At 41.0% G+C, this 27,416-nt stretch overlaps 1 protein-coding gene across 1 annotated transcript; it reads left to right on the forward strand.

The window, feature by feature from the left end:
* The first annotated feature begins 606 nt into the window (after positions 1 to 606).
* Positions 607 to 26,654, forward strand: LOC123355491 (interleukin 18 receptor accessory protein). Its single transcript, XM_044998032.1, is given in 13 exon segments — positions 607 to 622; positions 6,630 to 6,683; positions 6,686 to 6,760; positions 9,714 to 9,984; positions 10,241 to 10,415; positions 12,050 to 12,224; positions 12,767 to 12,835; positions 13,132 to 13,255; positions 16,868 to 17,022; positions 17,441 to 17,578; positions 21,446 to 21,616; positions 26,193 to 26,521; positions 26,523 to 26,654. Coding segments are annotated over 13 exon segments (1,884 nt in total).
* Positions 26,655 to 27,416: the final 762 nt, after the last annotated feature.

Here is a 27,416-nt window from a genome sequence, read left to right on the forward strand (position 1 = left end):
AAACACTAAATGCTTTCTCATAAACTTACCACCTATTTTAACACACAAGTGAGCCACGCTGGTTTCCGGCTATTCATTTGTCAATGTTCATTGAAGCATAGGGGCTTTGGCATGAGCTGGCACTTGATCTGCCAGTGTCATAATGGGATCCAGCAGTTTGAAGAGAGCACTGGTTAAAAAAATGTACCTATTTTGCTGACAGCTATGTTTAATCATATGAGCATGCTGATCTTTTATATATTGAAGAGATTTGGAACTTTAGAAACAGATAATTTTATAAAGTAAATTTTATGAAACATTATCAGCATTTTGGCAAACCTCACCCCTCAAAAAACTTTGTTTGTTCTTCCTGCTGTGAAATGAAACAAAATATCCCATAAGCTTTTTGTGTGGCTAACGATAGATTTTAAAGAAATGACAGGCTGTTGTCTTTCTTCAAAAGGTTACACAGTTTTTGTTCTGTTTTTACGAGAAAACTAGCCGGAAATTGAGTTTGAACATTTTACAACTAAGTTGAGAAAGGAAGGGATGATGACTTTGAGGTAAAGGAAATTCCTGTAAAGGAAACAGATTCACAGCTAGAGCTAACCACAACTTTTATCATGCATGGTAGGATGTGCAGGTAAGATTTTTAGATATTACTTCTTTCAAGTAAGGTTTTTAACTGCTATTTCCAAACACTGTCTTCCCTCCTGCTTTTGTCTACTTTATTGGCTGGTTGGTTTTATTTTTATAAAAATAAAAAATATATAGTGTAATATCATCTTCAGTGCTTATGCAACCATAGAGGTAAGTATATTTTAGTAAGTTGTTTTGCAAGATTGTCTAGTTTTTGCTTCTTTCACAGATGTATCTAGCTTTTCTCTTCTCTATGTTGCTATCGTCAATCACCTTGCGCTTCACATCTGATTCTGCTCTCCTTTACATCGATGTGCATCAGGAGTGACTCTGAAGTCAGTGGCACTACACTGATGTGAAGCTGCTGTAAATGAGTGAGATCAGACTCAGGACAATAAACTCTCAGTTGTTAGCATGCTGTTCTGCACTAGATCTTCAAGGGCTATCCTGACACTGAATCTCTCATAAACTGGATTGTAATTTTTTTGGATCAAAGATGTTATATAAATAAACAATATGTAGTGTACATAGGCTTGCTATTATTCTGCAAGAAACCTTGATGATCTGAAATACTGGTAAGGTAATATGGTTCATTCACTTTTTGCCTTCATTCCTTTACCACAGGAAATTAAGATAAGATAGTGATAATTATTTTGTAACTGAAAGGCTCTCCACAAATTGAATCGGTATCCTGGCTGGTGGGTAAGAAAGTTTGTTTTCTTCCCAGTGAACTGTAGTAGGGAAATTTTTCCCCTTAAAGTGAGTATTCACTACATATCCAGAGAACACTAGCTCTGCATAAAAAGGATGGATTGATAAAAAGAGGTTGCTTACTTTGTCCCTTGCATTCAGATCCCCACTATGAGTGCGTGTGCACTGCCACGCAGGAACAGAACCCACTTCAAAATAGTTAGCCATTAGGGGAATGCATACAAGCCCATCTGTTCCAGTACCCTAGAACCTAGACTAGAAAAGACCCACCTTCCTAATTGCCCCCAGGTTTCTCTCTCTCTCTCTCTCTCTCTCTCTCTCTCTGGCATCTCATTTAAACCACCCGAGTAGCTGGATCTTCATAGATCCACAGAGACAATGCATTCAGAGAATAAGGGTGACTTTGAGTATGCTCTTTTTCTCCTCCGTTGTCCTGAAGACTCTGGCTTTGAGAGACTAGGTAGCAATGATAATCCTCAGGAGTATTAATTGAGAAGTGACTTAAATACTACCTAAATGGACTGTTCTTTCTGAGCTGTGCTCCAGTAGTAAAAATGTAACATTTTGTAAAGGTATGAATCAAAGTGGAAGTAAGAACCCTCCACATGCCCCATGAGAACCAAGAGTCAATCCCCAGTATTCCCTGGTTACTATTTTCAAACCATATTAACACAAATCCCCAGCAGAGAGAGGACTGGATTCTGTTTTCACTCAGGCTAGTGGAAAGAGAGGAACCAGAGGCACAGTTTCAGGAGGTGGGAGGACAGGACTTGTGTACTCTGGATTCTAGAATACTAGAACAGAGGGGAATGCAGCCCAGTTGCTAACTGCTTTCAAATGCAATCCATCATTGTATGGCAGGGCATGCAGTCTCTGAAGGGGGCTCTCCAGAGGCAATGTTATAAAGGAGATGAAATTAATACATTTAGAGATGGTTGAAAAGTATAAGTATATTTCACGAAAATTTTCATGAGAAGTCTTTTTTTTTACTGTAAAATTTAAAAATACATATTTTTTTCAACTAACTCTAAGTACGTTCCACCAAGTTATTGCCATGAATGCTGAAACTTCAGCATTGCTTCGTGCTTCTCTCCAAATTCTCATTCAAGTGATGGGATTATTCTTCCATAGGAAGTTTCACTTGCAAGCAACCTGTATTGCCAGGGCAGTAGACAAGATAATGTATTAAGTTGTTTTAATCATGAATGGTGTATGATTTTCTTCATTAATTTAGATGCTTATGCTTCTCAGTCTAGTTATATAGCCCATTATCCTTGGAAAGCTTTATCTAGCCAGATGTGGCAGAAGCAGAATTAGCCTCTGGGCCTCATGAAGACTTTGGTGATGGGCTCCTGTGATCTGGGGGAGCAGGCAAAGTGAAGAAGAATCTCAGCTTTTATTTATTTATTTTTAATAAAGGTAAGTCTCTGGCCCTTTCCCTTGTGAAGATAGCCTCGAATTAGAAATCAATGCAAACCAGTAGGTAGCAGTGAAAGGAACAAATGGCTGGGCTGTACTTCAGCAGCAGGAGACTTCAGTCTCTTCCTGACACACATCCCAAAGTTAACTGATTGATTAATATTGTGTATCTCAAAGAATCATCCTGCTGACCCTTCCCCAAGCTCCTCAAACCAGCCTCCTGTCAAGTGGTGTGATTGGGGTGAAAATGCGTCTGTTTTCTTTGAAGTGTGGAGGCTTTGTTAGCTGACTCCCAGGCCCACCCCAAAAATGCTAAATCTGGCTTTGGACAAAAGTGTTAGAGAGTGTCTGAGTTCTCCCTCGCTGCCTCCCCATTTAAACCCCATTTCTCCCTCGCTTTCCTCCCCATAAGAAGGGGGCTGGATGTTGGCTGTTAGGAGGAGGAACCTGGTGGAAGGAATGAGTGTCATTTGGTTACTGGAAATTTGGTGTGGGTGCATGTGTGTGTGTGATGGTTAAGATACACATCAAAAGAGTGTCCTGGTTATGATTTTACCCAAAATACAGAAAAAGTACCATTGACTTAGAAATGACAAAGACAGTATGGGATGTCGTCAGATGAAGTTTTGACCTAACCATTGTCCAAATGCTTTTCTGCTACACTTTCTGGCACTGGGATGTCTTTCTTTTGAATTAATACAGCATAAAGCAGAGGCAGCCCTGCCTCCTGATTCAGCATATCCCAAGACCCCGGAATGGCAGCTTCATGATGATTTTAAAATCCATGAGAAATGGGCAGGATGAGCAGGCGCTAATTTAGTATCAAAAGACAAGAGGGAAATGAGAACCATATTTGTCAGGAATAAAGACAAACAGAAGGCCTTCTTCAGTTTCTGGCATGTGACTGCAGATCACCTCTCTGTGTAGAATAGTTGCCCCAAAAGCTGCAAAATGGGAGTATGTTCATTAATGTCACTGATATAAAACAAACTGGGTGACGTACATCCCTCTGCTTGTGTGAGTGGGACCTGATTTGCATATTGTGCCCACAGCTCAAAAAACTCACCCAGGGATTTTTCTTGAGTGTGAGTCAGAGCCTGATACACAGCTTTGCAAGTGCAGTGTCACTCGGTGGGCTGATGAAGGGGGTCACAACCAGTTTATATAGCCAAAGTTCACCCAGTTCAAGAGTAGCTAACACACAGTGTTGGATCAGTTTTACTGAGAAGCTGAATAGCTCAGTCCAAGCCTTGTATGATGCCTAGACACCGCAGAGGTAGACACCGTATACATGCTAAAATGTTATTAATTATTATGCTGAATGTCACTCTGAACAACTGGCTTGCCTGGTAGAATTATAGCCGCAACTATAGTGGGGTTATTGGGTATATTGCCAACTTGCTTTGAGAACATGTTTGGGGTTTTTTTTACATTATGTCTGCAATGGCTATTGGAAACTCTGTTCCTGCTGCAAATCTGTGCTGCTTTGTTGGTGCAGATAACTCATACTGCTTGGAAGGCTGTGCCAGCCCAGAGTTAGCCTAGGAAGGAGGCTACATTAATTTACAGACCAAAAAGTCACTTTATCAGTTATCTAAATCATTTGATCAGATGGACACAAAACAGTCATCTGGGACATATAAATGAGATGGGAATTTAATTTGCACATTGGTGCAATTCTAGCAAAACTGTGGTCTAAAGCCTCTTAGGAGAGGCTGGGTAAGAGGTGGGACTGAATGAAAACAGAGGTTGCTGTAAACTGACAACTCAGTTGACTTCAATGGAGCTACAATGACTTACATCAGTTGAAGATCTGACCCACAAGTGTCTAATTAGTGCCTAATTCACCCTTTGGGGGGCTACCAGGCTAACTGCATGCACAAATGCTTTTGAAAATATGGCTCTACATCCATCCCTCCCTATACAACTTGTTTTAATTAAAGTTTGCAGTATGTGTATATGGTCCACAATGGATCTGCACAAAATGCTCTGCATGACCAAAACATGGCACATACCAATTTTCTAAAAGACACAATCACTTGGGGGTAAATGCTGTTTACATTTTTATTAAGGCTTTCAAGCGATTAAAAAAATTAATCGCGATTAATCACCCAATTAATCGTGCTATTAAACAATAATAGAATACCATTTCTTTAAATATTTTGGATGTTTACTACATTTTCAAATATATTGACTTCAATTACAACAAATACAAAGTGTACAGTGCTCACTTTATATTTATTTTTTATTACAAACATTTGAAACAAAAGAAATGGCATTTTTTCAATTCACCTAATACAAGTACTGTAGTGCAATCTCTTTATCATGAAAGTTGAACTTACAAATATAGAATTATGTACAAAAAAAACTGCATTCAAAAATAAGAGTGTAAAACTTTAGAGCCTACAAATCCACTCAGTCCTATATCTTGTTCAGCCAATCGCTCAGACAAACATGTTTGTTTATATTTGCGGGAGATAATACTGTCTGCTTCTTGTTTGTCACCTGAAAGTGAGAACAGGCATTCGCATGGCACTGTTGTAGCCGGCGTCGCAAGATATTTACGTGCCAGATGCGCTAAAGATTCATATGTCCCTTCATGCTTTGACCATTATTCCAGAGGACATGTGTCCATGCCAATGATGGGTTCTGCTGTATAATGATCCAAAACAGTGTGTATTGATGCATGTTCATTTTCATCATCTGAGTCAGATGCCACCAGCAGAGGGTTGATTTTCTTTTTTGGTGGTTCAGATTTTGTAGTTTCCACATTGTAGTGTTGCTCTTTTAAGACGTCTGAACGCATGCTCCACACCTCATCCCTCTCAGATTTTGGAAGGCACTTCAGATTCTTGAACCTTGGGTCGAGTGCTAAAGCTATGTTTAGAAATCTCACACTGGTACCTTCTTTGCATTTTGTCAAATCTGCAGTGAAAGTGTTCTTAAAACAAACATGTTCTGGATCATCATCTAAGACTGCTATAACATGAAATATATGGCAGAATGCAGGTAAAACAGAGCAGGACACATACAATTCTTCCCCAAGGTGTTCAGTCAAAAATTTAATTAACATGTTATTCTTTTAATGAGCATCTTCTGCATGGAAGCATGTCCTCTGGAATGGAGGCAGAAGCATGAAGGGGCATATGAATGGTTAGCATATCTGGCACGTAAATACTTTGCAATGCTGGCTAAAAAGTGCCATGTGAATGCCTGTTCTCACTTTCTGGTGACATTGTAAATAAGAAGCGGGCAGCATTATCTCCCGTAAATGTAAACACACTTGTTTATCTGAGTGATTGGCTGAACAAGAAGTAGGACTGAGTGGATTTGTAGACTCTAAAGTTTTACATTGTTTTGTTTTTGAGTGCAGCTATGTAACCAAAAAAAATCTACATTTATAAATTGCACTTTCATGATAAAGAGATTGCACTACATACTTGCATGAGGTGAATTGAAAAATACTATTTCTTTTATCATTTTTACAGTGCAAATATCTGTAATAAGATTATAAAGTTAGCACCATATGTTTTGTATTCTGTGTTGTAACTGAAATAAATATATTTGAAAATGTAGAAAAACATCCAAAAATATTTAATACATTTCAATTGGTATTCTATTGTTTAACAGTGTGATTAAAACTGCGATTAATCACAATTTTTTAAATTGTGATTTTTTTTTTTTAGTTAATCACGTGAATTAACTGCGATTAATTGACAGCCCTAACTTTTAGGCTGCAGTTTTGTGCACCATGTGAAATAGCTTAGTCTATACTACACTGGAGTGAGAAGTGCTATCATTCAAAACAAATGGCTATTTTTCTCTTTTACAGCAAAGAAGATGATGCTAACGGAGAACATCTCTGATCATCTATTTCATAGTACTTCACAGGCCAACTAAGAACACATTTTTCCAGAGTAAATCAAAGTTGGAAAGGAAAAAATGTTCACTTTTTGCTGGATCCTACTATTGTTTATCAAAGGAGCAGAGGTTAGAGAGTTTAATCTGACAGGTAAGAGATTGTTTCATGTCTTACTGGAAATGTTTAAAAAATATTTTTATTGGCTGGTAAAAATCAATATACATCCCATCATCATTTTATGAGTTTTCACTGATTCTGTGTAAGACTTTTTATGAATTATAGTTTTTATGCATTTTTTTTGTTAAGTACTGATGATGTGCCTGGAACTGTATAAAATACAAAATCCATAGTCCCAGAGTTAGCACTGAAAGGAGATGGACATTTTCAATATGATGGAAAAATAAAAACTGGAGTTTTGAGAGCATAATGGAACAAATTCATTGCTGCTGTAACACCACTGAATAATACATCAGGAATAGACGGCTTTCTCTCCACAGATTTTTCCCTCTTAATCTCATCACCAAAACTCCTTTCATTACTTTGTTTTGCCCTCTCCTATATTTTATTGGTCCTCATGTGCTATGCATTAGTGGAATTTCACAGAGCTCTAATTAATTTCAGTTGGGAAAGTTGCAAGGTGCCTGCTCTGAGTCCTTTGACATCTTCATCCAAGCTAAAACATTGCTTCATAAAAAAATAGAGCACTACAATTAGAGCTTTTTGGGACTTTTCTGTCAGAAAACCATCCTGACAGAAAATGCCCTTTGCATAAAATCAAAATTTTCCATGGGAAAATGTCTGCTTGGAAGGCTCTTGTCAATTTCACTTTCTGCCAGCAGGGAGAAAATGAAATTGACAAGAGCTTGGAATTTTTGTCCTGTGAAAAATTTCAAGGTTTTCACTTTTTGTCAGGAATCGGGACTAATTTTTTCTGAAAACTTGAAAATTTCCCCTCTGGCTGAAAATTCTGTTCTCCAACCAGTTGTAACTGCAATAGCCCATTATCCAGAGTGATTCAATACCAGATTTAGCTGGAAGAGAATATAAAATAATCAGTAAATTGTGTGGAGATAATGTGTCTCTCTGATATGGTAGAACAAAGAGACAAAGGAAAATGTATGGATGTGGATTGTTGAGAGCAGTTAGCTATAGAAGGCTGCCATTGATACATGCAGTCAAAAGACAATGGCAAGGTATCAAACAAGTATACAGATAACATAATTATAATACTTTGCATGTATTCAGCACTTCTCACAAATGGATATGAAGATGTTTCAAAGCATTGTTTTATTAGCATTGCTGCAACATGGGTGAATATTATTATATCCATTTTGCAAATGAGAAAACTAAGATAGAGAGAGACAAACAACTTGCCCAAGATCATATAGTTAATTCAGTAGTAGAGTTTGGATGAAACTCTTTTTCTTTAAGCTAACACTCCACCCACATCTCCTGGATGCCTCCTGTGTGGAGTGAAATTTAGTTAATGTAAATTAACTCTTGTATTAAACCCATAAAAATAAGGATGCTTGGAGAGAAGTCTGTATTTTAATCATGATAATCTGTCTATGGCAGAGGATAGCACCACCCTCTCGAAGACCTGGGACTTTGGAATGCTTTGTATTTATTACTGTACATAGGAAAAATCAAAACATCTGCAACATATTAGTTAGTGTTTAAAGACATGTAGCCAGATCCTCAGCTAGTATAATCAGCATTGTCGTCAGTGGAGCTACGTCAATTTACACAAACTGAAAGTTTTTGGTCCTCAGAGCCCAATCCAACTGCTATTAAAGTCAATGGAAAGTCTATTTGTTTCAGTGGGAGCTGAATCAGACCTATAAATCCCAGACACTCATTGTTAATTTATACTTAGATATTAACTGTTATTGGGCTAAATTTTCAAAAGTGACTAGTGTAGTTGTAGCTGTGTTGATCCCTGGATATTAGAGAGACAAGGTGGGTGAGATAATATCTTTTATTGGACCAGCTTTTGTTGGCAGAAGATACAAGCTTTTGAGATATATATAGAGCAATTCTTTGTGTCTGGATGGTTCTCAGAGCCCAGGTTCCTGCCTGATCGGGGACATCTACAGAGCTATTTTTAGCCATGTAGTACAAGCCCCATGAGCCCAAGTCAACAGACCAAGCTTGGAGACTCTCTGCTTTGGGGGGTTTTTTTTGGTTTGGTTTTTTTTTTTCAGTGTAGACATAAGCTAAGAGACAATGCCTGAGCTATTAGCTGGGACAATGCTACTTCCAGGCTCCATCCAAAATTATAAGACTTGTTCCGCAAAGACTAGGAGCCAAAAGATCTTAAGGACATTAAACAGTTAAAACGTCACTCTCTAGAGAGAGGGGGAAGGCAGTTGCCAGGAGGAAGACATAGAGACTGATTCTGCTGGAGAAACTGAAGAAGCAAAATCTTCCTGCTCCACTCCCACATGGGACCTAAAGTAAGGTAGACATGTGTAACCTTGCTATATGAGGAGCCGGGGAAGAGGATGAGGCAAAGGCCCAAGACAGGGTAAGGTAAGAAGTGGTGCAGGGAGACAGAGACAGCAAGGGGTCTGTGTAGTCAGGCCTTGACTGCTTGTTTAAGGGTCCCGGGAAAGGGAGGAGATGTGTTCCCCTATCAGTCCACTGAGGAAGATGGAGCAGAAATGCCCCTAAGACGGGTAAGGTAAGGACTACTGAAACTCCCTGATACCAGGGGCAAGGACTGGTGGGTTCAAAGTTGGTCTGAGGGTCCAACGTGAAATTGAAGGACTATCAGTTTTTGGACTACTGGTTCTACTCCAGAAAGGGGTGGACCTACGTGTGACCAGCCAGAGTGCTGAGTTGCAAGAAAAAGCAAACCACTGCATGGCTGTCACAGGAGGTGCTAGAGAAGGAGAGCCTGCTATACCACACTTAACCAGTCGGGGGCAGGGGAGGTGCTAGGGAGTTACGTTCTTACAGACCCTTTAAGGCACCCCCTAAAATATACCCCAAATCACCAATCATGTTAAAAATCATGTCCTCTCTCTCTCTCTCTCAATATAATGAAATCTATGCTATATTCATGTCAGATTGACTGATATGTTTGTTGCCTGCCTTTCAGGGTGTCTTCATAAAGAACCTGAAAGGATTTATCATGCAATTACTGATGAAGAGTTTATCTTGGAATGTGTTTTGCCATCCCAACACCGTATCCACATGTACAACAACTCATTTCTCTATAAAAGTAATGTGCTGTGGTTCTGGCAACAAAAAGATGGAGAACCACTGAAGATTATCAGCAGTAAAAGTACTAACCCCACTCAGGAAGGGAATGCACTTTGGTTTAGACCGATCGGGATTAACGCTTCTGGAGTATATATCTGTATGATAAGGTATGTCAGTGTGTCAAAAAGCCTTCCTTGATGTACACTTTCACTGATAGCTGAAAATCATAGAATCATGTAAATAAAGGGCTGGAAGGTCACGTGGTCATCTAGTCTATTCCTTTGCACTAAGACATGATTAAGTATCCCTGACAATAGTTTGTCTAACCTGTTCTTAAAAACCTCCATGCCACTAAACTCTTCCTTTGGTCTGATATGTTTGATTGTTTTCACTTGACCTTGGTTTCTTTTCTTTGCTGCACAGGGAAGAAATCCCATGTCTCTCAAACGTCATAAAGGTTCAAGCGAAGAACAATACAAATTGTTCGGATAATGGCAGAAATGAGCTGTCTCTTCTCATTGAAGAGGGACATTCAATTTCTTGTCCTGGGATACACTGTTACAATCATTTACAAAGGTCACCAGTGACATGGTACAAGGTAACAGTCACTCTGTTCCAATTCTGCTAAATAAAATCAGTGCTGTTACAATTTTAGGCTAAATTCTGCACGCTTACATATTTGCCCACACCTTTTACTGAAGCAAATGCAAATTGTGCACAACTCCCTGAGGGGAAATATTTTAGAGGCTTTTAATTAGAGCTGAGATGGAAATTGATTTTCTATTTTGCGGGAAACTTCATGATTTGGAGAAAAAAAATTGTTCCAAAAGGGAACAAAACCAAAGAATTCTAAACTTCCCATGAAAAAAAATAAATTAAAACAAAAATTTCTGCTGGATCAAAACATCTTGTTTCAATAAAATTGAAGCATTCCATTCTGATTTCAACCCTTTAAACTTTTTAAAACATTTGTATAAATTAAAATATATTAAGATTTCATTTTCAAAAGTTATTTCAAAATGAAACATCAAAATGTTCCATTTTTAAAATGTAAAAATGTTTCATTTGTTTTCTAAATGAAATTTCATCGAAATTGGCATTTTTCAAAAAGTTTCTACTGAGATGAAAATGGCATTTTATTCAAAAATGATTTGGTGAAAATTTTCTGACAAGCTTTACTTGTAATGGCCATAAAATTGGCTCCAAGTTAAAGTTTGGAAGACAAGGAAGGGATGTTTTCTTTTTTACACAGTTTAAAAAAATTGATCAGTTCTGTATAAGGTTAAAAAAGGTCAATAAATGGAAATTACTATTTTGAGATTTCTTTGCATTCAGATAATACCAAGTATGAAGTCTAGTCAATTTCCTAACTAGACTTACCTGCTATACAGGAATAACTCTTGATATATTGTACCTAACTATGCATTTATGCCATCTAGTGTTACAGCACTAACTATATGTTCAATCAAGACTAGAACCATTTCTGTAGCCAAAGTGACTTTTGAATTTCTTGGAAAAGATGTACATCTTGTATGGCAAATTTTCTTTTCTGGTTTCTTTCTATACGAACTGTGAATTTCCTTGCTCTGTTCATTTAAGACCAGGTCCAAAATCTATTGAAGTCAATGAGAGTCTTTCCATTTACTCTAATGGGCATTGGATTGGCCTTTATTGAAAATCTTTAATCATTCTAGAGGATGTGTGTATATTTAAGATGTTAAGAATGTCTGGAATTTTCAAAAGCATTTAGTATTGCTCTGTGCTCACAGTGAAAGCAATAGCGGTATTGCCAACCCAAAGCATTCAAAATTCATAATTCAGACCTCAAGAAATCATGAGTTTTATTTAAAAATCATGACATATGAAAAGAGAGGTTTTTTCCTTTTATTTGGCTTCTGATTTCTAAGTCTTCAGGTCCCACTTCATTCATATTTGCAGAGTTTTTGCCACAATCAGGAGTGTTAGAAATTTGCTTTTTTAAAAAATATGAAAGCTAAGATTCTCATGTTCTCAGCTGCCTTCAGAAGCTAGGGCTTGCAAAAGCGCACACACGCACACACACATCTTATGAGACTCATGGTATAACAGACCCCGCTATTGACTTCAGTGGAAACAGAGTTAGGTCTGCATTCAGCTCTCTTGACAATTCCACTCTAAGATTTTAAAAGAGAATTTAATTAGTAGCAAAGAAAAAAAAAATCTAATTGCTTCATTTTCCTTTCTTTTTGTTAGAATGGAATTCGAGTAATGTTTAAAGAGATTAGATCAAGTCTAAAACTTAAGGATGATACAATCTACTTGCGTCGTACCTATGAGCAAGATGCTGGTATTTATGTATGTGATTACATTTTATTTGACAACAGCATCCAGTGGACAATGAGACGAGTAGTTAGAGTAAAAATCATTGGTAAGTAACATGTGAACTCAGAATAACAAAATATCTGTAGCAACAACTTATTTTCCATAGTAAATTAGTATCTCTTTCCTCCCCTGCACTGTTTTTCTTTGTGGTCACATTCTGAAAATCTTGTCCTCTCTCACATTGACAATGCTGTCCTCTCCTGGTTCTAGTCCTGCTTCTCCGGCTGTTTCTTCAGAAACTTTTAGTCCACAATGCAGTGAACCCTTGGCCTGATAGCCTGAGGCCCCACTTACAAAATGACTATATGTTAGGAATGTTCAGACAGGCCATCAGGCTAAACATCATTAAAGTCCTCATCCCAAGTCCATTAAAGTCAATAGAGAGATTGCCATTGACTTCAGTGGGCTTTGGATGGAATGTTAAATGTTCAGTAACAACATATAATAGACTGTCTGTAACCTAGAATAATCAATAACCTTATCAGAGCTGATTCCATCTTGGGTTTACCATAGCCTAAGACACTACAGCAACCTTTTCACTACACATAATATAGTCTTATCAGTTATTTTATTTTATTTGTATTGCAGCACGAAACACTCTCCACAGCCCAAACATCTTGTCTCCCAGTGGCATGAAGACCCTTGAAGTAGAAATTGGTAAGTGGGAGTTTTTTGCAGTTCTTTTTCTGGCCTGGAACATTTTTTCTGGACATTACAATTTAATGGAATATTGACATTTCACTGGATGATAGAAACCAGTTTAAACATGTGTATGGATCTTAGGTCCAATGTTTTATAGGGATTAGGTCAAAAAATCTGAGACAGTGTATGCCTTTGTTGGCATCAAAGGGGAAAAAATGCATCTCAACCCAGCAACCACTTTCCCATATTAATTAGGAGAAAGACTTTCCAATGACTTTTGTAAACAATATTTCTCTGTTTCCTTTTCACAGGAAAACCTCTTAAAATTGAATGCAAAGTATTTTTTGGCTTTGAAAGCAATTTTTTGCCCATGATAACTTGGTACAGAGACAACAAAGAAAGTAAAAGTGAGCCACTTTTGCAGAAGCCAACACGGTAAGGGGAAAAACCAAACAAACAGAAAAACCCAGCTTGGTTACAATGCAAGCAAATGTAGTGTCTTCAATATCTACTTTAATATACTGTCTTCTTATCTGGAGTCACTGGAAGATTACTAACAAAGTATCAGATAATGTAAGAAAAGTCCACTGAGGATTTTTAGACACACACATTACATACTAGTGTGTGTGACACACACATGTTCTTTCTAATATATATATATATATATATATATATATATATATATATATATATATATATAAAACACGTTAACACACTACTATGTATGTATGAATAATGTACGTGTCTATAATTACATACAAAAAATATGTTAAAAGAACATTAAGGTTCTACAGTGAAGCACTGAAAATTTAGCAAGTACCAGGGTTAGGTTGTTCATGCAACTCTAATTCCGCTCCCTGGTGCATATGTATTAATATACAGAAATACAGTCTTTAATTAAATGCTCACATAGTATTTTGTCCACAGAACTCTGCCTTGCTCAGTGCACAGAATAGATCGGGGTAGGCAACCTATGGCTCGCATGACAAAGGCAGCACGTGGGCTGATTTTCAGTGACACTTACACTGCCCGGGTCCTGGCCACCAGCCCAGGGGGCTCTGCATTTTAATTTAATTTTAAATGAAGCTTCTTAAACATTTAAAAAAATGTATTTACTTTACATACAACAATAGTTTAGTTATATATTATAGACTTATAGAAAGACACCTTCTAAAAACGTTAAAATGTATTATTGGCACGCAAAACCTTACATTAGAGTGTATAAATGAAGACTTGACAACCACTTCTGAAAGGTTGCCGACCCCTGGAATAGATAGTGCTCAGTTAATGAGAAGCTGTTTAATAATTTGTTTCTCTTCATACTGAGGTGGCCCTAGGCCTTGTTTACTGCACATTATGCAAACCTTACTCTAAAGAAAAAATGATCAAACCCTTTCTGGGCTTTTCTATAGCTCCCACCTTTATAGGGTCACAAGCAATGTATTTGTCTTCACAGCCCCTAGTATTATCCACATTTTACAAATGGGAATTGAGGCACAGAGAAGTTAAGCTCAAAAGTGTCCACTAATTTTGGCTGCCCAATTTGAGACACCCACAACTTGATTTTTCAGATTACTTAGCATTATATAGCACTGTATATGTTCAAACAATATGTAGCTTCACATAAGCTTTATATGTAGGCACAACTCCCATTTACTTCAGTTGCAGCTCCCAGTGCTAATCAAGCACCCAGAAAATGAGACACACAATTAGTGACCACCTGTGAAAAGTTTGGTTTAATGGACTTGCCCTGCATCACACAGGAACTCTGTGACAGATGTGGAGACAAATCCAATTCCTCATGGTAGCATTCAACTATCTTGACCATCAGACCCTCCTTTCTCTTCTTGCAATCCCCTGCTTCAGTCACTACATACCTTTGAATTCTGCAACAAATGAAGCAGGGGCCTACAGACAGGTCTCTTTAACTACACAACCCTGGTTAATCCACAGAGCAGGTCCATCCTGAGCACTGAATGAGACAGGGGTCATGTGGGAAAAATAGTATGTGATCATGTCATTAAAGACAGTATCATAATTCATATTCACAGGGGGACTGAATTAAGGTTGCACGGGAGACCTTAATTTGGGTATTAACTTCTGAATGCTTGGCTTTTCAACCTTCATGTTCTTTTAACATTTGTGTCTGTGTCCGTGTGCACGTGGGTGCGTGCATGTGTGATCTCCTAGGTTTAAAAAAAAGTGAAAAAACAGATATCCCACCAGATGGCATCATATTGGCGCCTACTTGGGACATCAGCATGGTTGGAACTTTTAGATCCACCACACACCTCCGCCACTTGAGCTAATGGAATACCTGAAAGCAGTAGTAGGTTGTCATCGTCTATGTGGGCTAGCACTAGAGGGAAATGAGATGCACGCTTTGCCAGTGAATTTCACAGATATTTGCAGACAGCAGAGGAGTAGTGAAACTCAGAAATCTTGGGTTCCATTCCAGGGTCCAGAGGAGAGTAGTTAGACTCTTCTGCTTGTTCTCCCCAGGATTAAAGTGGCCAGGATTAAAGTGGCTTAATCCTGGCCACTTTATCCCAGCCAGCTTGTCCTGGTCCTGTCTCTTCTCTGTCCCTGTCTCCTTGTCCCAGTCCCAGTATCCTTGCCCAGCCAGTCCTATTTTCCTGCTCTGGGTTCCCCATCAGATTCTCACTCTCCCCACAAATGCCAGCCTCTTCCTCCCACACACACTTCCAGTCCCAATCTCCTTGCTCTGCTAGTCCTATTTCCCCTCCTCCCCCAGCTCCTTGTTCAATCTCTTTCCCCTCCCCACCTCCTGGCAACCAATCCCAGGGGCTCCTCATCCAATCTCAGTCTCTGCCTCCCTCCCTACCCCGTCCCTAGTTTCTTGTCCCAGTCTCTTTTTTCCAGGCCAGTTTCAGTTTTACCCTTACACCCTGGCTCCTCATTAGAACTTTCTTTCCCCTGCACAACCCCATTCCCACCACTGCGGTGCCCAGTTCCAGTCTCCTTGTGCCAGTGTCCCCTCAGCTCCACATCCAACCTCAGTGTCCCTCTCCCCCCTTATCTGCCAACTGGCTCCCTGCTGCCCCTCACATTTCCCTCACTGGGTGTCCTTCACTGGGTTGTTCCCAGTTCCAGCTTCCTCTCCAGCTTCTAGTCTCGGTCGTCTTGTGTTACCTGTCCCAGCCTCCCCTGGTGAGTCTGAGTCACAGTATGCACCTCTTGGTTCCTTATCCTACTGCCCGCCTCTCCAACTCCCAGCCACAATTTTCCCCCTCCCCATTCCCGATCTGACCAGGCTCCTTGTCTAAGTCTACTCTTTCAGTCTGGCTTTTGTCCCCTCAGCATTCAGGTCAGAAGGCTTCCTTCTGAATGCTGCTTGGGCATCAGTAAGGAGAATCACTGAGAGCACAAGAAAGACAGGCCCCCTGCTCTCAGTTGCAGTGCCCAGCATCATCCCAGCATCTGGGAGCAGCAATTCTAGAGAAGGTCTGGCATTGCCCCTGCAACTCTGGGATAGAGCATGCACAATCACTATGTGGGGATGGCACGTGTAGTCTGGTCACACACCGGATGAATCAATCTAAATTATACAACTTCAGCTCTGTGAATAACATAGCTGAAGTCGACATACTTAGATCTACTTACTGCGGTGTCTTCACTGCGGTGTGTCATTGATTCCCCTTGTGCTTCTCGTTGAGGTGGAGTACTGGAGTCGACGCTAGAGTGATATACTAGATGCGAAAAATCAACCCCCGCTGGATCGACTGCTGCCTGTTGATCCGGTCAGTAGTGTAGACAAGCGCTCAGACTGCTAAGCCATACCCAGTCCCACATCTCTTAGCTTGCCCTGAGAGCAAACAGTCCTTTTCCACCCACTGGGTAACAATGGAGCATATAAGGGAAAATAAGGCAAAAACAGGATGCCTAAAAATACTCCTCCTCCTTCACAGACATCACAAGTGAATGACAAGACTGTTAACATCTCTTTATTTGTACAATCATGGGCTTTTGTGACTTGTGTGAATGAATAGTAGATGCATGATAGCAGTGTTTTTTTTGTTTGTTTAGGATTCGTGTAGAAGAACTTGAAGGCAAATCATTTGTTCATGTTGCCACGCTCAGGGAAGTTACTGAAAGGGACCTGAACAGCAACTTGATCTGCTTTGCTCAGAATTCTGTGGGGAACTCGACAGGAGTGCTCAAGCTAAAAAGGAAGGAAAGAGGTAAATCCAGAAGAGGTCTAGCTATTCCCCATAATGAGATATGTTTTGATCACTGTCACTAATATGCTTGTGGTCATCATTGCCCTCTACTTTTCAAAAAGTTAGAGGGATTCCTTGAAACTGAACGGAAAAGGTTTTGTTTGAAAATTGCTAGAATTGCTCTGTGTTCCAGCACAGATCTGCTTTTTACACTGTCAACAAGACACTATCTGTTTCCTTGAATTCCCATGCTAGGCCTGAGTCACAATATTCAGAACTGGACTTGGATCCAGTTCCAAACTTCCTTAAAGTTTGGGAGACAAGCAGGAGTGAATCTTGTGAGTCAGTTTAGTCCCCATCCCTGGTATTAGCATTTCTTGTAAATGTCAGTATTATTATGGAAACACTGAATTTTAACAGCAATAATTTGTTTTAACAGCACTTTTCATATTCATATTATATGGTGCGATTGCAGTTCTAGTTGGACTCCTGTTGGGCAGTGCTTTTGTTTACCAGCATTGGATCGAAATAGTGCTGATGTATAGAAATTACTTGGCCAAGGACGAAACTATAGGGGGTAAGAAAAATAGATTCATGATAGACTGTTATTTTACTTCAGTTTTTCTATTGTCATTTGCAATATCTATTAACCATTTACTTTAATATCTTCAATCACATTAAGGCCTAATCCAAAGGTGTCTGAAGCCAATAGTTGACTTTCCACTGACTTCAGTGGTCTTTGATTTGGGATCTTAGAGAAGCCGGAACACATGGGGCAATACGTATTTACTGACTGAAGTCTTATAATGAGCCATTTACAATAGCAGTAATTTAGCCAGGGAAAATCAGAGTAGGAGACAGAGGTTAGGCAAAACCATGTAGACCAGGGATCAGCAACCTTTGGCAGGTGGCCCATCAGGGAAATCCATTGGCGGGCTGGGATGGTTTGTTTACCTGCAGCATCCACAGGTTCAGCCGATCGCAACTCCCACTGGCCGCGGTTTGCCATGCCAGGCCAATGAGGCTGCGGGAAGCGGCGTGGGGGATGTGCTGGCCGCCGCTTCCCACAGCCCACATTGGCCTGGAATGGCGAACCATGGCCAGTGGGAGATGTGATCAGCTGAACCTGCGGACGCTGCAGGTAAACAAACCATACCGGCCCATCAGCGGATTTCCCTGACAGGCCGCGTGCCAAAGGTTGCTGATCCCTGCTGTAAACAGAGGAATGAGGTGTTCCCAATATTTTAACAAGAAGTTCCCACAACAATTTCTCCCTTAATCTGTGATAAAATCTGTAAACTAGAGGTGCATGTGCTTGCAGAGCGATGGGTGAGGAAATGGAGACATATATAATCATTTATTTTCCTATTTAATCAACATGATTTCTCATAAACATAACCAAGGAGGGAGACAATGTCACTTGGCAAATCAACTTATTGGAAATATTTATATTTTCTTCCTAAAAAAATACATGTTGATCATAGTGATCAACTTCTATTCATGAAAAGTGCAATAACACCCATAGGCCTCTACCAGGTTGGGGATCCCAAGTGCTAAGCTCTGTAAAAATGTACAGGAAATGGCAGTCCCTACCCCAAAGTGCTTACAAATGTACTTGGAGGTGCAGGGGGTGGAGGAGTCTGGTGGTTTTTACCTTTAAGACTTTTCTGAAACACACCTGGCTCTTTATGCAAGCCGCTATATTTAAAAAGAAATTGCTCTTCAGAAAGTGTGTTGGTGAGCCCAGTGATAAGTCATGTCTGGCTAGGGTGATTTGGGAAATCACCTAATCCCCCATTTAGTTTGGTGACAAAGTTTTCATGAGGGCTCTGGAAAGTCCCCTGGAGGTTTCTCTACATGATCCCTGGGATAAAGAGGTGTTAAGCCAGATCATTCCTGGAGGGGTAAAGCAGCATCAACTCTTTGTTTGTCTTGTCCATTTAGACTGTAAGGTCTTTGGCCCAGAGACTGTTTGTAGCGTGTCTAAGAGTATGTCTACACTTGCAGAGTTTTTGCACTGTAAGTTTCACCGGTGATAGGGAACTAGTGAAAGAAAAGCACTGGTTTGTGTACTCACTTAATTCCTCAGGCGTCAGAGAGTGTTTACACTAGCAGCACTTCCATTGTCGATGAGAGCAGCGCTATAGGGCAGTTATCCCACAGTGCAGCTCTCTCGATAGGTCTTATGGTAAGGGAAGGTTAGCGGAAGGCATTCTGGGTCCCTGCTCAGTGCCCCATGTCCCAGCAGCCTCATTACTTCCGCGTTTGTTTTGTGGCATTTAAAAAAACAACAACCTGCCATTGTCTGGCTGCTTTCCCCGCCACCATAGACACCAACTTTTTCCCAGCGCCGGTGGGTGCTTGACCCCACCCCACTCCCAGCCCCACCCCTGCCCGGCCTCTTCCTAGTCTTGTCCCGCCCCCATTCCAACCCCTTCCCCAAAGTCCCACCCCAGTTCTGCCCCCTCCCTACCCCTATTGGACTCCTTCCCCAAATCCCTGCCCTGGCCCCACCTCTTCCCAAAGCGTGCTGCATTCCTGCTCCTCCCCTCTTCTTCCCAGCATTTGCCACTGTGAAACAGCTGTGGGGAACTGCTGGTGGGTGCAGCACCTATGCCTGCCACATCTATAAGCAAAGGCAAAGGGAGTTTCAAACTTCCCGGGGCTTACAGGGGGAGCGGCGGAAGTCCCTTTACCTGGCATCAGAGCAGCAGAGATGCTGGCCAGAGTAGTCACTTTTGGAACTGTGGGATATCCTCTGGAGGCCAAAAGGTGTTTATGTGGGTAGAATGTGTCTTCACTTTCACAACAGCACAAAAAGAACAGTGGAAAGATCTGTGTGCCTCTTGTGAAGGTGGTTTTCTTTCTGTGATGAAACTTCTGAGTTTCACCGCAAAAAGTCATTAACAAATGTAGAGGCTCCCACAGTTTTAGCACAAAAAAGGGACTTCTGGGGCTTTAAATGGCAAATGTAGACATAGCCTAACACAGTGTGGCCCTGACCTCACTTGCTACCATAACAGTAGGACCATCACCACCACCACCAATAATTATAAGGAGTGGTGGTTTATAATATGGTGACAGTGACCTCCACTAGTGAAATGAGGAAATGCAAACTTCTAGTGCAAAGGATTCTTTTTGAAGGGACCACAACTCAACCTCCAAATCTGCACGTTGAAATTTGCATACCTACATTTTTTTTTGATGCACACTTTCCGGGACTTAAGTTTTTGAACACACTAAACTTAGATGGGGACATACACAAGCATGCACATAGAGTTTTCTAGTGATGCTGACTGCCTCAGGTAGGACAAAATCACATAAGGAACTATCACCTAACTCATAGGTTAGTATTGATAACCATTCTTATAGGGCTGGATATTGCAAGATGCTGAGCACTCTTGCCTTAATTCAGTAAAGCAGTTAAGTGCATGTTTAATTTTAAGCATGTGAGTAGTTCTGTAGACTTCAGTGAAGCCAGCATCTTGTAGAACTGAGCCCATATCCAGTACTTTTGCTCTGAGTACTAGGCAAGAAGCCTGTTCACAGCTGTCCCCAACACCCATTACTTTCTTGTTCATATTTAGTCATTAACCCCCGCAAAAGTTTTTTTAAAATGTAAAAAGTATTTCCATTTTATTTAAAAAACAAAAATATATCAGTGTATGCATTCTAGCCAAAGATGGGTCCAACTAGAACCCTGGACCCAAACTTTCTTCTCAAAGTCTGGGAAAATTTGGATCTGGATTTGAAATCCACAGCTCAGATCTATTTCTTTAATGGGACAGAACCAGAACTCAAGAAGTGGATGGCTCCAAAGTTTGAGGTGGTGTTTGGATCCTGACCTGAACTTTGCATCTTTCCCTCATCTCTATTTATAACACGTGGATTTTTCTAGTATTCTATTAAATAATGCATGTGTTTTTATGAGAACATGGTGTGTAAGAGAGATGGGTTTTTACTTGCAATAAAATGCACTGCATTTTAGAAGTAGCTTGTGCATTGGAAATGCCATGTTTTTCTTGAGTAGCCGCACTGATATGATATAAATGCGAGAGCCAGATCTTCAGCTGGTCATGCAGCAAAGGATATTACTTGTTTTCTGCATGCTTTCTGAAATGAAACAAAGGGCCCGATTTTCCACTGCCTTCCATCTTGTGAAGTGGTTTACAGAATGGTAGCATTTTGTACTCACTTTGGCTGTGAATGTCTACAAAAGTTGCAAGGTAATGGAGAAGCAGGCCTGATCTTGAATTACTGACTGACTCCACTACATGATTTGACAATTGTTTGCTATTAATCAAGTGTATTCAGGTAAATAAAATATTTATATACTGATTATAATAAGAATTTACCATTACATTAAATTAAAGGTGATAGGTACTTTAGAAATACCTTAATTAGATTAGATGATCTGCACATTTTAAATTTCATTTTCTTTTAGATCGCAAAGAATTTGATGCATTTGTGTCCTATGCAAAACAAGACTCCTTTGAAAGGGATTCCACTTTTCTTAATGAGGAACAGTTTGCCCTGGAGGTCCTTCCGGAGGTGTTGGAAAACAAATACGGATACAAACTGTGTCTTCTTGAAAGGGACATTCTTCCAGGAGGAGGTAAGGTCCCTCCTGATACGTGGAAAACATCAGGAGACAACCCTTTGCTCCAATAGATTTTAATTTTCAAAACCCTTATCCATCAAAACTGCCAACCATGTGATTTGGTCATGGAGCTTCTGCTCATCTCACTAGGTCACAACCCCTAAAGTCTAAGGCTATGTCTACACTACTGACTATGTTGGCAAGAATATTCCACCCCCCCAAGTGACATACGTTACACTGACATAAGTGCTAGTGTGCGCAGTGCTAAATTGGCAAGAGAGCTTCTGCCACTGTCATATAGTAGTGGATTAGCCACTGGGTGCCCAGGGGCCTCGGCCAATTGGGGTGTCCCTGCACCCCCACCTGCTCCGCCCACCTGGAGCTCCTGCCAGGGAACAGGGGAAGCCCCCACGTCCCGACCTCGCTCCTGGCAAGAGTGCCGGGCAGGGAGGTGGGGGGGGGGACTGCAGGCGGAAGGAGTGAGGAGGGGCACCCATTTGCTCTGGCCCAGGGCCCCACAACCCCCTAATCTCCCTGTGCCATCATAGTTTATGCTGCTCACGTTTGGGGGGTTATGCCGACGGGAGATCTCTCTGTATGTGTAGACATGGCCTAACATATCCCATTCACACAGAACTTCAGTGTCGTCACTGGGGACATATTAGGTTGGGGTAAAGTTCTTTTTCAGCATTCTTAAAGGACTAATACACTTTTTGTATAAGCATTTTTGTAGCAAGAGATTTGCTTGACAGTAAAGCTAGAGCTTGTCATAAATTTTCCAATGGAACAGTTTCTCGCTGGAAAATGCTGATTAGATTAAATCAAAACATTTGATTTTTTGGTCAAAATTTTCAATGGGAAATTATTTCAATGTTTCATTTTAGTGAGGTTGAAACAGTGCATTTTGACTTCTCTTTACCTTTTCTATTATATTATAATTTTTAAAAGTCAAAATGTGTAGACCCTTATTTTATATATTATAGATTACAATATAAAAATCACAATATAAAGACAAAATAAAATATTTTGGAATATTTCATTGCCCAAAAAAATTCAAGATTTTGCTATTTCATCCTCATTTGGGATTAAATGAAATTTTGAAATCTCAGAATTTGCTGTGGAACAGAAATTCTGTTTTTCAACCAGCTTTTATTAAAACCTCTATCTGTTTCTATAACAGAATGTCAGAAGAATGCCCCCCTCCACCTTTATATTGCAATTTACTTATATTACTCATTTATCCACATTAAACATGTTCTTAGCATGTATTAAGTATGTTTTGCTATCTGTCGGATGCCCTTTTTTTTCAATAAAAAATAAAATTAGCTCAGAAATACTGGGTCAAACTCTCCACTGACATTGGTAGACACAACTCATTGATGAATTAGGCCCACTGTAAGTAGCTTTAAAAGAAATCCTACCTTAATTCTACTTATAGTTAAACTAAACAGGAAAAATCATTTGCCTAGAGAGTGTTTCAAATCTTCAGATGACTTGTTCTGGCATTTTTCAAGGGTAAGTTTTCTTTATATAGAACCAATGCACAGTAATTCACAGGTCCCATTTTTCTGCTCCCAACAAATTCATAACTTCAAACCTTAGTGACACATAGGGAGGGGGTGTGGGATCAAGTGCCCTCCCAGATTTTGGCAAGTGCCAAGTTGCCCTTACAGGGCTTGCTCTGTTCAGCCTGCTGCCTGGGGAGGGTGTCTCTGCCATCCTCCTGCTGTGCCTCGCCGCCTGGCACGTCCAGCTCGCTCAGCCCCCCGCCCCCCCTGTCCCGGCAGTTGGGCCTTGGCGGGGAGCTGAGGATGGGGGACAAAGCCAGTTCTCATGCTGGCAAGTATCAGAGAGGTAGCAGTGTTAGTCTGTATCCACACAAACAACAAGGAGTCCGGTGGTACCTTAAAGACTAACAGGTTTATGTGGGCATAAGCTTTCGTGGGTAAGAACCCCACTTCTTCAGATGCATGTAGTGAAAATTACATATATATTGGCACATGAAGGGCTGGCTGACTCCGCTCAGGGTCGAGGTCTGCGAGGGAGCCTGGCTGCAGAGGTGGCAGAGGCTGGCTCCCAGCCTGAGCCCAGCTGCCAGGGACGGGGCGGAGCGAGCCGGAGGACTTGGGGGACTCCGGCTCACTTGGCCCCTGTCCCCGGCAGCTGGGCCCGGATGGGGAGTGGAGGAGCCACCTCCTCAGCTAGGGTTTCACTGATCTGCACAAAGGGATTGACACTGATCAGAGTCAGCCAGCATGAGAAGCGGCTGCACCCTGCCCAGGCAGGCCCGGCTGCTGGCAGGAGGGGCCGAATGAGCTGGAAGTGCCAGATGGGAGGAGAAGGATGGAGCCCTCCCCCCACCCCCACAGGTAACTTGGGTGGGGCAGGGAGAGCACAGTGGCCTTGGCTGGGCACAGAGTGGGGGGTTGCTGCGGAAGGCGCTGGGAACAGGCTCCCGCTGCCCAACCTGAGTTAGGGGTGTTGCCTGTGCCCCTCCCCCTGCTGAGGTGTCCACGAGGTCACAGGAGCTCTGGAGAGACACTGGAGCTGAGAGTCAGCTGGGGGCTGGAGGACCCAGCTCAGGGGCATGTGCTCCCCACTCCTGTGGCCCCAGCCTCTCAGGACCAGGTGGGATTGGCTGCCCAGGCTTAGAGGGATGGGGCTGGAAGGTTCCTCCAGGGGCCACCCCTTTAAATGGTGCCCCCCCGTATCATCAGGCATAAGTCATCTATGCTTCAAGAGCTGGCTAGAACTTTCTAGAACCTTCCAGAATCCCCCAAGTGAAGCAGGGGACTAAGGGTACGTCTACACTGCCCATGTTACAGCACAGCTGCAACAGCACCATGACGTGGCCAGTGTAGACACGCTTTATTGCGGGGGGAGAGCTCTCCCAGCGATTAAAAAAAAAAAAAAAACCTACCCCAAATGAGCGGTGGTAGCTTTATTGCTGGGAGCGCGCCTCCCAGTGCTAAAGCGCTGCCTATAGCGGCGCTTTTCAGCGCTAAAACTTTTGTCACTCGGTGTGTGTGTGTGTGTGTGTGTGTGTGTGTGTTTTCACACCCCTGAACGGCTAAAGTTTTAGCACTGAAAGGGGCAGTGTAGACATAGCCTAACACAACTTTACACATTCTGTCACATTCTTTTAAACATCACTATAACTTTCTCTTATGTTAATTAAGATATCTTCCAATGTCAAAGGGAAGTGGAGAAAATATTCATCTGTGGAGATCTCCCATGCATCACAAAGCAATAGAATAAAATACCTCCTAATAAGTAGAATAATAGAATCACATAATCATAGACATAGGACATCAGGAAGTCATCTAGTTCATCCCCCTGTGCTGAGGTGGGATTAAGTATAAGTAGTAGAATGGGACCATTTAGAGGATTATTTTGGATTAATAAATAATTAGGTTAACTGTAATGAAAACAGAAGCTTTTAAAGCAACTTTCTGGGGAAAACAGCCCTTCTAAGTATCTCCTAGATGTGTGCTACTACATCACTTCTGACTGTGCACTCATTAGCTCTGACAAGTTAAACAGGCTTGTATTTAGTCAGCACATGAATGGGACAGCTCCCAGGGAAATCACCAAGGTGCTGAAGTAAGTGGTGGTGTTGAATCAGTAAAAGGGTAAAACTCTTCCCTTTGGGGCAGAACTGAACAATGCCCCAGCATAGTGTTAGGGGATGCTGGTTGAAAACTGGGTTTTCCGTCATGTGGGAGGCAGGATGAAATATCAATTTTTTTTGCAGAAGGGAAAATTCGGAAATTTTTATTTGGAAATTTCAAAACATCCTGGACTGCTAAGAGGGCTCTGGTATATGCTCAAAGAACTCTCCAGAGTAGTGTAGAAACTGAGGCAGGAAAACTATGTTTATATATGTTTATTATTTTGTCTAGATCCATTTATCTTTCGTGCTACGTAAGGAGAAAACTGTGTTTTAGAATGCTGTGCTAAGACTGTGTCTGTCTGTCTGTCTGTTGTCTTCCATGCATACCCTTGAAGAGGAAAAGCAGAAACCAGAAGGCTCACACCTTCAGTAGGATCCTGGGGAAAGTTCAAGAACAGCTGGGGAGGCCTGTGGGAGATGGCACTAGTTTCAGGGCCTCGGCCATTGCAGTGCGAGGTCCCCACTGCCATGAGGGGGATTGCTGACATGAGATCTGCACCAGACTGCATTCCTTAGAGGCCCAAAGCCAGGGACAGTACCTACATTCTGCCCAGCCCTAGCAAGCTAAGAGTATGTGGGATTCAGCATTGGGATCCCAGTACAGCAGTCTGGAGAGCATCCAGAAGGGGCACTCAGCCAGGTCTTTGACTGTACTTATCAGAAGAATGTTAGCCCAGGTGTCATTGCGAAATTAATTGGGTAATGGCTTTCTAAATGCTCCTGTGGTTTCTCTTCTTCTCATGATGTAAGGGACATTGCTATGTGCTGTTATGTGTAGTTCTGGCATTTTTACTACAGCGGTGGCTGCATTTACATGGTTGTTAACATGATTATATTAAATTTTTTAAAAATGTTTTCAGTGCCTGTGGCTGAAAAGCCCAAAGTGTAAGCTAGTGCTAATCATGACTTCTTTTTCAGCGTACACTGATGATATCGTCACAGCTATTCAACAAAGCAGGAGAGCTATAATTATCTTGAGTCCTGGCTATGTCAATGGACCCAGCATCTTTGAACTGCAGGCAGCAGTGAACTGTGCTTTAGAAGATAACATGCTAAAACTGATTTTAATTAAGTATAAGTCGTTCCAAGAGCCAGAGTCTTTACCTCCAATAGTGAAGAAAGCTCTTAAAATTTTACCAGTGGTTACCTGGAAATCTTCTAACTCACCAAACAAACAGTTCTGGAAATATATGCGATATCATATGCCAGTGAAAAATACCAGGGGGCTAGGGAAAAACAGTGTAAAGTTTTTTTTCCATAGGTTATTTAGCATGGTTATCAATAGCAGAAAGGCCACTGGGAGAAGTCAGCAGACTAAGAAATAGTGAGGTGATTGTAGAGGAACTTCCTGTATCTGCTACCACCTGACCACAAATTTAAGAGCATCTCATTGATAGCTCACTGTAACATAAAGTGAAAAAAAAACCAACCCCCTATAGTGTGACAACCCTAAAGTCTTCAGTAGAAGCAAGCGGGACTGGACGCAGCTGTGATATATCTTTATTTTATTATTTTATTTAATATTTATTATTTTCAGCAAAGTTGTAGCCAGTCAGAATTTGGGCCCCATTGTAGTAGATGGTGTATAAACCTAAGACAATAGAGCGCTTACAGTGCAACTATGTAATTAAGAATAATAGTAATAATATCATAATTCTATTTGTAACTAATACGCACAGTGTACACAGGCTTTCCTGTGTGAAAGGAATTAAAAGCATAAAGAAATTACGGATGGGATTTTCATTTTTATTTGCCTAGTTCTGCTGTCATTAAGTCATTGGTAAAACTCCCATGGATTTCAGTGGGAACAGAAATAAGCCAAGTTTGAGCATTTTTGAAACTCCAACCCGGGACTTTTTTGTTTATGTTCTTTTGCCCTGGTGCTGATAATAACGATACCCCAGTTTGAATGTCTTACTCATTGCATTGTGTTTTCATTTGATGTTTGCTTTTCTGTTTTTCTTGAAAAATTAAAATGGCAAAATTCCTTTGGATTCTTTTTTAATGTAACTTTTCCTATGCAGTCCAGAGGGAGCAGCCCTAAATTCTTATCCCAGATTGTTCTTTTCTGTGGGAAAAATCCATGAGAGAGGGCCTATTGAGAGGAGAAAACAGCAAGGATCCCCTCACATAGCTATGTTG

Source organism: Mauremys mutica, chromosome 1 (genome assembly GCF_020497125.1).
Source record: "Mauremys mutica isolate MM-2020 ecotype Southern chromosome 1, ASM2049712v1, whole genome shotgun sequence".
In the NCBI taxonomy this organism is placed as follows: domain Eukaryota; kingdom Metazoa; phylum Chordata; order Testudines; family Geoemydidae; genus Mauremys; species Mauremys mutica.